The following is a 14,091-nucleotide window of genomic DNA, read 5'->3' on the forward strand; positions in this document are numbered from 1 at the left end:
GGAGTTGACAACATAGTAGGAGACATCCGCCTGTCAGGTGCATACTGTTTCAGATCCTTCAACAAGACTGTGCAGAGCTGTGAGGAACTTTCTGTTACTCAAAGGGAAGACAAAAATACACCAGTTCCATTTGGCAGACAGAAATTCTGTCCATTGGAGGAGATCTAATCAGCATATCTTCAATCCCAGAGAAAATTGCACGGCCTACAAGACTACCTACACTAGTTCTGGCACCCCGCCCCCTTCCTCAAGACCTACATAAAAGGCCACCGACCCAGCATCCTGCTCTGTCCTGAAGAGGGGCAAGAACCCTGAAACAGCGGTCTGCAGAGGGCCTTCCTTTCTTTTGGAGATGGCTCTTGGTTTGGCTTATATCCTAGGTCAAGGTTAAACAACCTCTGGTACTCCAGCTGTTGTAAAAACTACAACCCCCTGCATACTCTATTTACTTCTATGGGAGTCCCAAGACCAACCACGCAAGTGTGCATGCTGGGAGTCTTAGTTTCACCACAGCTGGATTGCCAGAGGTTGCTGTTCTCTGTCCTAGGTCATGTTACAAGGCCCGTTAAAGGTTTAGACATTGACTATAAGGGAAGCTACCTCCATCAGGTGGCACTACAGAGACCTCTTACTTTCTCCCAGAAGAGAGCTAATCTGCATGCCCAACCATAAAAAGCAGTCGCTAGATTTGCAGAAGGACACTTCAGCAATGAATGTGATAGACATCCAGCAGCGTTTGAGAATATGGATGATTTTCAAAGGATTTTGGCCGACTGAAGACAGAAAAGTCTTTGTAGATTTCGGGTAAATGTATTATCTGTGAGGTTTTGGTCAATAGGAAGATTTCTGCAAATGGCTGAATGTAGGTTAAGCACAAAGTTGCCTCCATCCAGCAGAAGTTGGCTCAAAGAGTTGGATCTGGACCAAACAAACAACTGATCTTGTTCAGTTAAATGACCCACACAGACCACCCACCCAAACATATGTAGCAGGTGACACAGCTGGGTTTCAGGCAACACTATCTAAAATAGCAGGACACAAGTAGAAGACAATGTTGGGGGAATGAGACATTCTGACCAGGGCTGTGGAGTCCGGCAAGCCAAAGTTCTGATTCCTTCATAAATGGCCATTAATTTAGTAATGACAAATTGACAGTAGTAAAATGGTAACATCGGGCCTTTTATCACGGTCTTGCAAGTATGTAATGGCTGGATTCAGAGGTGACACGTCCATAATAGACACATCAACACTGAAGCCAGTTAATAGAAGAACATGCCCAAGTCGGAGATGAATTAAACAAGCTGCGGAGTGGAAGATGGACACACGGAAGACAGCATGCAGGACCAGAGAGGCAGAGAGTAGGTAAGTATGATACTTTCCATAGCAGAGACAGCCTGTTGACACCTGTGAAAAGTTACTTATTTCCAGACAACCGGTCTTCCTGTTCTATCTAGCAGTTCCGAGATGAATGCAGGCATGCCCAGCAGAGAACTTACTTGTCTGGTCTTCACTGCTACACCACATTTTCAGGCATAGTAACTAAGGGACTTAGTGCAGCATGAAGATATCTAATATAAGGGACATTAGAGGAGAGAACCGATTATCACCAGTAGACCACCCTGCTTATCACTGATTATAGTATAAGGACAGTGAAGAACACAGGAGAGGTAAGAACTGATTATCTATCTCCAACTAGAACATTCCGCTTATTACTGATTATAGTATAAAGACAGAAGAAAACACAGGAGAGGTAAGAACTGATTATCCATCACCACTAGAACACCCTGCTTATCACTGATTATAGTATAAGGACAAAGAACACAGGAGAGCTGAGAACTGATTCTCTATCACCACTAGAACATTCTGCTTATTACTGATTATAGTATAAAGACAGAAGAAAACACAGGAGAGGTAAGAACTGATTATCTATCGCCACTAGAACACCCTGCTTATCACTGATTATAGTATAAGAACAGAGAGAACACAGGAGAGGCGAGAACTGATTATCGATCACCACTAGAGCATTCTGCTTATTACTGATTATAGTATAAAGACAGAAGAAAACACAGGAGAGGTAAGAACTGATTATCTATCGCCACTAGAACAACCTGCTTATCACTGATTATAGTATAAGGACAGAAGAGGTGAGAACTGACTAACACCAAATAGAAAACCCTGCTTATCACAGATTTTGATTAAAAAAAGGACCTTAGTTTTATTACAACATAAAAAAATATTGATTAACATATCTAAACTTTTCTAAATTTGTATGAAAGTATGATTTCTTAAAAATATAATTAATTACACAATATTAATAACAGGTAATATTTTTTAAGCTGGAGTCGGAGTGGGTACATTTCTACCGATTCCTCCTCCACAGCCCTGCTTCTGACTCACTGTAAAATATCTTGCCCATCTGCTGTTTTTGGTGGCCAGTATCCAAAACGGGCTGTTCAATGCTACAGCCAGCAGGTGACCACCCTGGATCTCCCTGCTCCTGTGAAGACCAACATGGTCATCCACCACTTCAACATTGTTGGCCCTTCTTACTATTGCACCACCATCACTTCAGTTGCATTCGTCCTGGACTTTTTTTTTTTGGGCCAGCAGTTCCTTGTTGTTGGGAGGGATTTAGTCTGGCTGTTGACAATCATCTTGTAGAGTTTACATAGATGACGAAACAGGTGCCCAAGTCCAGGATGTCATCATTATACCACCACACAAGGCTCATCGATACGCAAAAACAAAACATACAAAATATTTTCTCTATGCATGTTTATTTACGCATCTCGAAATACGTGACATCTATACCAAACAATTCTAGTCTCTGTGGAACCAAGGAAGCAGGTGAGGCGTCTCATGACCGCCAGTAACAGCCATAAATCTTGCAGGAACTACTCTGCTACGTTATTTGTCCTGGAGGCATCCTGATAGGCAGGAAATATGAGGGAGTACATTGCATCACAGGAAAGGACAGGATACATCTCTTCTGCATTGTTTCCATTAATTGCTACAGTAAAGCGGGCCGAGACACGTTACAGAAGGTCCTGATCGATGCTCCCACCACAAGCCCTCGGTTATAGCCCCACTCACTGACACAAGGACGGCCACATTAAATAAGAAATCTTAAAGGAACGTCTGAAATAAATGTTGGCATTGCACCCAGGGAGAACAGTCTACAAAGTGTTACGTGCGGGGAACGCAGATGTAGTCTGCCACTTGTGATTGGGAGGCTTTGACAAAATATGCTCATTGGAATACAGCTGTCCAAGTGGCGCGGCTTCTCCAGGAACACAAATCTGTCACAACTGAAAGCTGCCAGACATGATTTCACAAGAGAACCCCACCTAAACACCATGCGGACGGGGACAATGAAGGGGTTGTCCAGGAGCTCAAAAGAACGGCTGCCTGCTTCCATAAACACTGCCACACCTGCCCACGGGCTCACTGTGGTATGGCGGCTCAGCTCTAATCATTTCAAACTTGGCAATACCAGAAAATCCAGGATGTCACTGTGTAAAGTAAAAGCGGTATAAAATAGCTAGAATAAAGCAGCCTGCAAAAATATTCTGGGAAGAGAAAGTAAATTGTTCAATCTGGGGGCCTAAGACTAGTGGCACCACTGCACCCACAGCGCCAACCTAATGCGCAACACTCTGCCATTTAAAGGGGTTTCTCAAGACTATACTCCACATAGGTCATCAGTATCTGATTGATCCGGGTCTGACACCTTGGACCCCGCCGATCAGCTGTTTCAGAAGGCAGCGACGCTGGCAGTAGAGCTGCCACCTTCTCCAGCTTAGCCTAGACCAGTGACCACACGTTCATTGGTCACGTGGCCTAGGCGCAGCTCAGCCCCATTCACTTCAATGCTATACCAAGCACAGCCGCTGGTAAATGGACGGCGCTGTGCTGCAAACCTACTGTGCGCACCGGTGCCTTCTTATAGGTGAGGGTACCGGGTGTCGGACCCCCACCAATCACATACTGACGACCTATCCAGAGGATGGGTCGTCAGTATAAAAGTCTCAGAAATCCCTTGAAATATCCGCGTGGCAAAAGGTATCAGTGATGTAAAAGATAATTTGGTCCACTGGCAGCTTCAGACAGGGGTTCGCATAGCTGCCTGCACAGGGTGGAAAGAAGGTCTGTGCGCCACCTCAGGTGGGCACTACCACTATGCCTCAAGGCAAACTGATTTCCTACCTGTCCCCCACTGTGAACCAACGCGTTTTGGAAACTTAACATGTTTAAAAGGGTTGTCCTATTAGAACAACCTATCCTCCATCCACAAGGTAGGGTATAAGTGTCTGATCAGCGGGGGTCTGACCACTGGGGTCCGCACCGATCACGAGAATAGGGGCTGGTGTCCCCTGTGTGAATGGAGCAGTGGGCATGCATGCGTGTTACACCTCCATTCACTTCTATGGAGAGCTATCCCAGGCAGTCTCATAGAGCTGAATGCATTTCCATTGCTCCCTTCAAATGGGGGAAACACAGGCTTCCGTTCTCGTGCTTGGCGGGTGCCCCAACGGTTGGTCTATTGCACCATTTACGAGAAAATACAAAAGACAAAGGGGGTCATTTATTAAGACTGGCGTTCTAGACACTGGTCTCAACACCCCTATAGCTGGCGGTGGATCCGCCATAGTTATGAAGAGGTGCCTGCCTCTCCATAACTTTGGCGCATCCAGCACCACTATAAAGGTAAGCCAGCTTCCTAGCTGTCTCACATTTAGACCATTTTCTACGCCTAAAACAGGCGTTGAAAATCATGAATGAGACACGGCGCAGATGATAGAGAAGAGCAGAACATAGTAATCTGCAGCAGGGGAACGGACGGCGTGATGATCTGCGACTGAACGGCGTATAACTACTCGCTAACACACAACCTTTGACATATATGCCGGGAATTGGATTTTTATTTCGTTTTTCATCTGCATACATTTGCAATCTACATGGTGCTAAGCCGACCTATAGCAATGAGATGCAGACGATACAAAGTACACTGTACGGGATTTCTACCCCAAGCCTAACATGGTGACAGATTAATCCCAACTTCTGGTCGTAGGTCAAATTTGGAAATTACATTTCTCCTGCTTAGAGAGATATTGGTAATTTTCCAAGTGCGGCAGTAATTCTCGAAAGGAATGGCCACCATATTTGTTATTTGATGAAATCTATCTGTATGGCGCCACCTGCTGGTTGCTCTCTTTCTAACGTCTCTGTCCTGCTCAATGAGATGAAAGCACATGCTCAGTTCCATCCGTCAACTGCCACCAGCTGCAGTAGAAAAGACATGACCCCTGAGAAAGGACACGCTCCCCTGAGAAAGGACACGCTCCCCTGAGAAAGGACAAGCTCCCCTGAGAAAGGACAAGCTCCCCTGAGAAAGGACAAGCTCCCCTGAGAAAGGACAAGCTCCCCTGAGGGCTGGTTATAAATTTGTTAGAAAGATATTGTCATGTACTATCGGTATATGAGATTATATTTTCATTTTTTTTAATTATCACGGTATAAAGGGATAAGAGTTGCCAATTTTATTTTTATTTTTTTTCATTTGCCCCTAGCCATCAGTCACCTGATCCCTGCCACTCCATCGTTCTTCTTCACTGTATTTCTGGTCCCCCTCTGTCAACTTCTGCACAGATGCGTCACATGCTCTGCTGCAGCCAATGACTGGTGTCAGAACTGACATGTCACCAAGCCATGACGCTTGGGGAAACGCCACCACTGAGGCCAGTGATTGGTTGCAGCAGAGCATGTGACATGTCTGTGCAGGAAGTTGACAGAGGGGGACAGGAAGTGCAGCAAAAACAGCCACTGATCTGGATCGGAGCAGTTTCACACTAGCGGCAAGGAACTCCGGCAAACTGTTCCGGCGGGTGAAAAGCCTGTCGGATCCGTGCTGCCGCTAGTGCACGCGTGCCCCCGGACTACCGCTCCGACATGTTGTACTTTTATTCCGCCCGCCTCTCGGCATGTTTGCCAAGCTGCCACCGGAACTCCGGCCCGCCACCATTATAGTCAGGGGGGCCAGAGCGGTAGTCCGGGGGGCACGCGTGCACTAGCGGCAGAACGGATCCGACAGGCTGTTCACCCCCCGGAACAGCCTGCCGCTAGTGTGAAACTAGCCTAAGGCTACATGCACACGAACGTTGTTTGTTTCCGTGTCTGTTCCGTATTTTTTTTGTGAATAGGATGCGGACCCATTCATTTCAATAGGTCTGCAAAAAATGCGGACAGCACACCGTGTGCCGTCCGCATCAGTATGTCTGTTCCGTAGCCCCGCAAAGAAAATAGAACATGTCCTATTCTTGTACGTTTTAGGCATTGTTACAGAGGATCAGCATAAAAAACGGATGGCATCCGTTTTATGTTTGCAGATCTGCAATTTGCGGACCGCAAAACAGATACGGGCGTGTGCATGTAGCCTAAATATGGCTTTTTCCACAGATCCCTCTACCTGGGAGGGAAATGGAAGGAAAACCTGGACAACCCCATACATTTTTCGGATTTGTGGCTTTTTTTTCTTACAAAGCAGCATGCTCTGGTGCGGTATCTTATTTGTAGGCTTTTAAAAATGTCAGGAAAAAAGTACAAATGTTTTAAATGTCCCAAAATAAAACAAAAAAGTACAAATGCTTTAAATGTGCCTAAAATAAATAAGTCACAAAAAAACAACATAAATTTCAAGTGTTTTTTACCTTTAAAAAAAATGCTTGAAATTTATAGTGTTTTTATTTGAAAAACACTGAAATAATCATAAATGGGGAATTATTTACCTCTATTTTTTATAATTCACTACTGGTTCTACGGCTTCTATATAAAAAAAACAAAAAAACACACATCAGAATGGGACATATGAAAGCACCCACCAGGGGAGATTTATCAAACTGGTGTAAGGTAGAAGTGGCTTAGTTGCCCACAGCAACCAATCAGATTCCACTTTTCATTTTCCAAAGGAGCTGTGTAAAATGAAAGATGGAATCTGATTGGTTGCTATGGGAAACTAAGCTAGTTCTACTTTACACCAGTTTGATACATCTCCCTCCATGTCCATATAAACATGTACCCAAAAAGTGGACCGAGGTCCAGAAGATAAGAACTTGAGGCCAAGAAGTAACTGCATGCTTTGTTTCAGCTATCATATAAAGTAAGTGAACCCCATTAAAAATTAAATCCCTCACTATGGCGAGCATGACAGACCATGACATGTCTCCGAGTAGGACATCTGTGTGGATAGCCAAATGGCCATCCTGCAGCCCTAATCTTAGGAGCAGCTGTCCCTCCAGCTTGTGCAAATCCTGGAAGAAGCATGGTCCTCTACAGCAAGGAACTGACCAACTTCTCCAGCAGAGCCCCCCCGCCCGTCCATAGCCAAGAACAGCTGCTCGGAGAATGAGAAGAGCGCCTGGATCACAAATCTGGTGCCCAGCTGTCGGCCAGGGCATGAAGACCAGCTGTGGGTGCCCAGCTACCAATTATCAGTGTATGCCGTCAGCGAAGCAGTGCCCAGTGGTGGCCATGAAAGGCCTAGTCCCATGAGAACAACTGCCTTTTGCTAAAGCAGCCCCACATAAGATGAGAAGATCGGTGGTTCTACAGAACCTGAGGAAGCAGCTGGTTTCTACACTTCACCCCTGCAGATGTCTAGCATCACATGGCACCCACATGATGGTGCCAATGAACTCCAATCTATCTGTCTTGGTCAGACCCCTCCATGAGCTTGTTTCATAGTTTTTTTGGTACCCCAGCAAGAAGAACTTTCCTAGTCACTGACAGTCAATGAACCTAGCACTTTGCTGGGGCCTTACTTTTTGGGTTGTTTTCTAACTGGTTCCCAGGATTGTACCCTAGATGCAACAATTGCCCTCTTCGGAAAACCCATTTTCAGATAGCCCATTAGCTCATCCTGAGGTAGGCTGCTTCCAGATGGCCACAATGTGGGCTTATTGTAGTGTCCGTACTATGGTGGCAGTAACCAGACCTACGGTGGTTCTACTGAACCAACATCACCATAGAACCACAGGAGGATGGGTATCGCTGCCACCTGGTCTTATGAGAGGAAATTCCTCATATCAGACCCTCAGGTATGTGGGCACGTCTCAGGTATGTGGGCACGTCTCAGGTATGTGGGCACGTCTCAGGTATGTGGGCACGTCTCAGGTATGTGGGCACGTCTCAGGTATGTGGGCACGTCTCAGGTATGTGGGCACGTCTCAGGATAACATCTGTACTGATTTACAATCCAATTAAAAGAAAATATCCATAGAAGGACCTGACAGCCCAGATATTGCAGGACGCTGCTTCTGCCCAGAGAGGAACATTATACCAGTCCTTTATCGCAGTGGGGGCAGCAGCTGCCCATCAGGGGGCCACCATCATCCACCTTGCATAGAGTGGGCATCACAGTAATTCACTTTTGCCCAGCGGGGATCATCCAGCATCGAATCTAGCTTTTTTAGGGGGATCATACAGAGCTGTTGTTGCTATGTGGGGGCACCGCACACAGATGCTTCTGCCCGGGGGCCACACTTCACCCAGACACTTTTTTTTTTTACTTCCCATCCATGCACTTTAGCTACTGAGCCAAATTGCAGCCACTTGCTTTTGCCCAAAGGGCATCACTGCTGATCAATAGTGTTGGGTCAGGGTAAGGGGGGGTAGCAGTCAGGGTCTTGTTCCCAGTGGGGTGTATCACAGTCACTGGTGCCCAAAGGAGGCATCACAGTCAGCAGCTATTACCCAGGGGATGCACCACTGCCCGTCACTTGCCCAGAGGGTGCATCACTACTGTGCCAAGTGGGTGCATCACTGCCTGCCACATGCCTGGGGGATGCAACACTGCCAAACACAGTGCCCAGGGGATACATCACTGCCAAACACAGTGCCCAGGGGATACAACACTGCCAGACACAGTGCCCAGGGGATACAACACTGCCAGACACAGTGCCCAGGGGAAACAACACTGCCGACACTGTGCCCAGGGGATACATCACTGCCGACACTGTGCCCAGGGGATACATCACTGCCGACACTGTGCCCAGGGGATACATCACTGCCGACACTGTGCCCAGGGGATACATCACTGCCGACACTGTGCCCAGGGGATACATCACTGCCGACACTGTGCCCAGGGGATACATCACTGCCGACACTGTGCCCAGGGGATACATCACTGCCGACACTGTGCCCAGGGGATACATCACTGCCCGCCACGTGCCCAGGAGATGAATGGCTGCCAGACACTGTGCCCAGGAGATGTATCGCTGCCAGACACTGTGCCCAGGAGATGTGACGCTGCCAGACACTGTGCCCAGGAGATGTGACGCTGCCAGACACTGTGCCCAGGAGATGTATCACTGCCAGACACTGTGCCCAGGAGATGTATCACTGCCAGACACTGTGCCCAGGAGATGTATCACTGCCAGACACTGTGCCCAGGAGATGTATCACTGCCAGACACTGTGCCCAGGAGATGAATGGCTGCCAGACACTGTGCCCAGGTTGGGCAGGACAGCCAGCAATCTTCCCCCAGAGATGAAGTATGCAGTCAGCCACTTTTGCCCAGGGAGACATAATCACTAGACGCAGGTGCTCTGGCACGAGTGGCATCACCGTTATGCCCACAGGATGAGTGATGCCCGCCGCCACCCACCTGCCAGGCTGTTGTAGCAGTCCACCTCGATGCTCTCCGCCGCACTCCGCTGCTCCTCCGTTAGCCGGGGCTCCTGGCCGTCCTGCTCCGCCGGCAGCCCCTTCAGCTCCAGCAGCGCCCGGTGGTACTTGCCGATGGCCTCCCGGTACTTCTTGTCCTTGTAGCACTGCGCCCCGTGGGTCTTGAAGTCCAGGGCTCTGTGGATGAGCTGCCCCGGGTCCCCCCGCACGCCCCCGGGAAGGCTGGCCCGGTCCATGTCGGTGCAGGCGATGCTTACATGTCCGGCACATCCACAGCAGTGTACGGCAGATACAAACAAACCAGACAGAGGCAGCTCCCTCCTCCTCCTCCGGGGGCAGCCCCTTCCTCAGCTGTTAAAGGGCCAGTCACACGGCAGGCAGTGCCAACCCCAGCCCTGCCCAGCCGACTGCTGCAGAACCTCTCAGGAGCGGCTACAGAGAAGAGTGACTGTGTGTAGGAGCGCCCCCTGCTGGCAGCCAAACACATGTCATCCCAATTCCCAGTCAGGCGCCTACCAGATCCGTCAGCAGAATGCCCGCCTGGCTGACAGGGAAGCCGAGGGAGGACTGCACCTCCGTCCTGACAGATATGTGCGGAGGGGCTGTGTCACTTCAGCCAATGGCATTTATCATGTAGAGAAAGGTAATACAAGGCACTTACTAATGTATTGTGATTGTCCATATTGCCTCCTTTGCTGGCTGGATTCATTTTTCCATCACATTATACACTGCTCGTTTCCATGGTTATGACCACCCTGCAATCCATCAGCAGTGGTCGTGCTTACACAGTATAGGAAAAAGCTCTGGCCTTTCTGGTAACTGTAGGAGCGAGCACAGGCGCCATGCACACTCCTCACGGTCCCGGCCACCAGAGAGGCGGATGCTTTTTTTTATATAGTGTGCAAACACGGCCACCACTGCTGGATTGCAGCATGGTCATAACCATGGAAACGAGCAGTGCATAATAGGATGGGGAAATGAATCCAGCCAGCAAAGGAAGCAATATGGACGATCACAATACATTAGTAAGTGCCTTGTATTAACTTTCTCTACATGATAAATGCCTCTTGCTGAAGTGAAACGACCCCTTTATAAAGGGCTTGTCCATCAGATAAAGAATTCTTAGAAAAGTGGCAGAATGGGTTAAAAAAAAATAAACCGATACTCACCTCGCTGATCCTGTGAGTCAAAAGGCAGCGGGGCCCCAATAAGTGATGTCTCGGCCTCTGCGTGGGATCAGGGAAGTATTGCTTGCTGGGGTTTTTAACCCATTTTGCCCCTTTTTAAAGAATATTCTGAGTATGTATCATATGAATATTATAACAGTATTTATTATATAAAAATGTATTATATGAATATTTATACTATTCATTAATCTGATCAAACACTACAGCTATTCCTCCTGACACCCTTCCCCATACAACGTACATTTTCAGTGGGAACGGGGGAGTCGCCAGAGGCATACACAGATCTCATTGGGCCCCGCAGCTAAATGTACTATGGGCCCCCCTGCCCCACCCAGATTGCCAATGTATTCACACCAGACAAATGGCATAAATGGTTAAATCACTGCTCTCCTTCATATAATACATTACTAAACTGCCGCCACTGGGGGGGGCACATTTTATAGGAATTTATACAGCTTCTATTGACTGCAATGGAAGCTGTAATAGACTGCGCTGAGCTCCCCTTAGTGGCAGCTGCATGAAAATGTAGTGTTATCATGTCAGGTACAGAAGAAGGAGTTTCCTGCCGGGCTATCCTCAGGATAGGTCATCAATATCTGATCAGTGGGGGTCCGCCGATCAGCTGCACAAGGAGACGGCGTGCGCAGTATGCACGTGCCATCCCCCTTCTCTCTTCCTGCAGCATGCTCTATATTCTGCGTTTTTCACGTAGTGCTGGCCCCAAAGAAGTGAATGGAGCTGCAAGCAAGTGCAGATGCGATGCGTTTTTCACGGATGGTTGATAAGAGATGTTGTTTGTGTACCTTCAGTTTTTTATCACGCGCATGAAAAACGCATTAAATCGCATTGCACCCGCGCAGTAAAAACTGAACAACTGAACGCGATCGCAGACAAAACTGAATGACTTTGTTTGCGAAATCGCGCATTTTTCACTGAACGCATTCGCAACGTATCCGAACCTAATCCGCACACGCTCGTCTGCAAGGGGCTAAAGGAGCAAAAATAGGTTAGAGCTCTGTTCAATAAATGTGCTGATACATGAGTCCTCTGTGACTACACAATGCATGTCTGCTAGATCCTAGACTGCGGATCATCCAACACCTCTGGTTTTTTTCTCATTTTATACAGAAGGACGCCAGTTGTTTTTCTCAAAAATTGTCCTATCACATGTTGTATTATATAAGGTAAGTGCACGCAGCTATGTCATGTGCTTGAGCCCTAAAGCACCTGGCAGACAGATTCCTGAGAAGCCTGTCTGCTGCAGGAGGAACGTAAAAAATGTTCTTGGAGTTGGGACATGCATCCTTCCTCATTATGTATTCCATCCTCTCATCATGTAAGGGTTTCAATCTATAAACCCCATCCTATCTCACTTTAGTGAAGCAACCATGAAAATACCAAAATCTGTCACCCGCGATGATAGGGAGGCTCGTCCCAGTCGTAGCCTGCTATTGGCTGAATCCCCACCACCCCGTCGCCGGATGTTTTAAACCGCGCGACTGGGAGATGCAGCGGCTGTGCCGGCATCGGAAGCGACACAAGTGCCGGGGAGCGAGGTAAGTACAATCTGTGTGAGGGGCCCCCCGGGCATATGGGGGGGGGGGGGGCATTATAAGTCTTGGATAACCCCTTTAATGTGCTCAATGTTGTCACAGGAAGGACCAATCACTGAAATCAGTAGGTCTGTCACTACATTATGCTCCTGTATGCTTACAATAGGTCATCAATATTTGACTGTGGGGGATCGGACTCCACTGCCGATCAGCACCATGAAGCTGTGTCTTTGCTACGTTGAATAAAATATAGTAAAAAAGTATCAATTATTTTTTCATGTGTCTCTTCAGACTAAAACCTTCCCTCTATCTCCTATAGCCAGCCACTATGTCAGCCTCCAGGAAGTCAGAAGAGAACATGCAGCAGATTCAGAAGGGTGCAGGACCAATTATTAGTTTTTAGGATTTTCAGATTTCAGCTCCCAGGGGAGATACCTTTCCTGAACACTACTGAGATGGTAATCCGAGCTGTAACTGTCCTTCCCAGCAGGGTCATAGACTTTACAAAAAAAAATGACAGATTATATTATTTCTTGGGAACGTTATAGAAATAATAGAAGATTACAAACTTGTGCAGAGGAGGATCTTTAGAACGTAGAGTGGCATTAGAAAAAGAGAGGAGTAGGTAAGTATCGCTTTAGTATCCAGTGGTCCTCATTTACTAATTGGGAGCCACATGTGGCTCACCATACATAACCTGAGGTTATGACTGACAGCATGCATTACTATTGTTAAAATTAGGGTCAAATTATGGTTCCTCATTGGACTCCATGACCCATCTCTTGCCACTGGGACTATGTCTGGGCCATCATAATCAAAGGGGTATTTCTCTCTAAACATCTGTGGCATATGTCTAGGATATGCCACAAATGTGAGCTAGGTGCTGGTCCCACCTCTGGCACCCCCTCCTATCATAAGAACGGGGCCTCCTAACTGAAGGGAATCTAGCCCCGCATGCGCAGCCATCCTCTATTCACAGCAAAGGATCATAGTGAGCCTTTCATTTTCCAAAAGAGCTCTGAAAAATGCATAGTGGAATCTCATGGGTTACTAGGGGCAACTAAGTCAATTTTCCTTTGCACCAGTTTTGATAAATCTCCCCCAATATATGGTTGAACAGATAATGTGGACATTTATTAAAGCTTTTATGCTGCTATTGTGGTGTAAAAAAAAGTTGCCAAATATGGTGCATGTGCAGTGACCCAGGAGATCATCACAAAGAGTTAAGGGGGTTATCCTATGACTAATGTAAAAAATTCAAACCAGACATCATATAGTACATGCCAATCTTGTTCTAACACAGCTAGAACCAGCCCTGTACCTCACATGGATCCAGAGATCTCCCCATTCATTGCTCTGCTAGATTTATATCAAGCTGACAGCTCAAGGGGAGTGTCTTTTCTGCTGCAGCTCAGGGGGCGTGTCCATGCTCTCCCTATCACAGCTCAGGGGGCGTGCCCATGCTCTCCCTAACACAGCTAAGGGGGCGTGTCCATGCTCCACCTACCACAGCTCAGGAGGATGAAACGGAGCAGTATAGTATTGGTGTAATGACCGTTGTCACGCACAGGGAGGGAAATGGGAAGGCCCTGCCCAAGGGAGAGGGAAAGGTGGTGACCCCTGACTCACCTTGCGGCTGGCACCTGACTGCCCTGACGTCCCTAGACGGG

General features: G+C 47.6%; 1 protein-coding gene across 1 annotated transcript in view; it reads right to left on the bottom strand.

Annotated features, from left to right (window-relative positions):
* The window catches only part of TTC9 (tetratricopeptide repeat domain 9), a 44,615-nt gene extending 34,548 nt beyond the window's left edge, over positions 1-10,067 (bottom strand). Inside the window, exon 1 of the mRNA XM_040411237.1 lies at positions 9,662-10,067. Within this exon, the coding sequence (XP_040267171.1) occupies positions 9,662-9,917 (256 nt within the window). The 5' untranslated portion in view covers positions 9,918-10,067. The remainder of the gene's footprint in view (positions 1-9,661) is intronic.
* Between the last annotated feature and the right edge of the window lie 4,024 nt (positions 10,068-14,091).

This window comes from Bufo bufo, chromosome 11 (genome assembly GCF_905171765.1).
Source record: "Bufo bufo chromosome 11, aBufBuf1.1, whole genome shotgun sequence".
Lineage (NCBI taxonomy): Eukaryota > Metazoa > Chordata > Amphibia > Anura > Bufonidae > Bufo > Bufo bufo.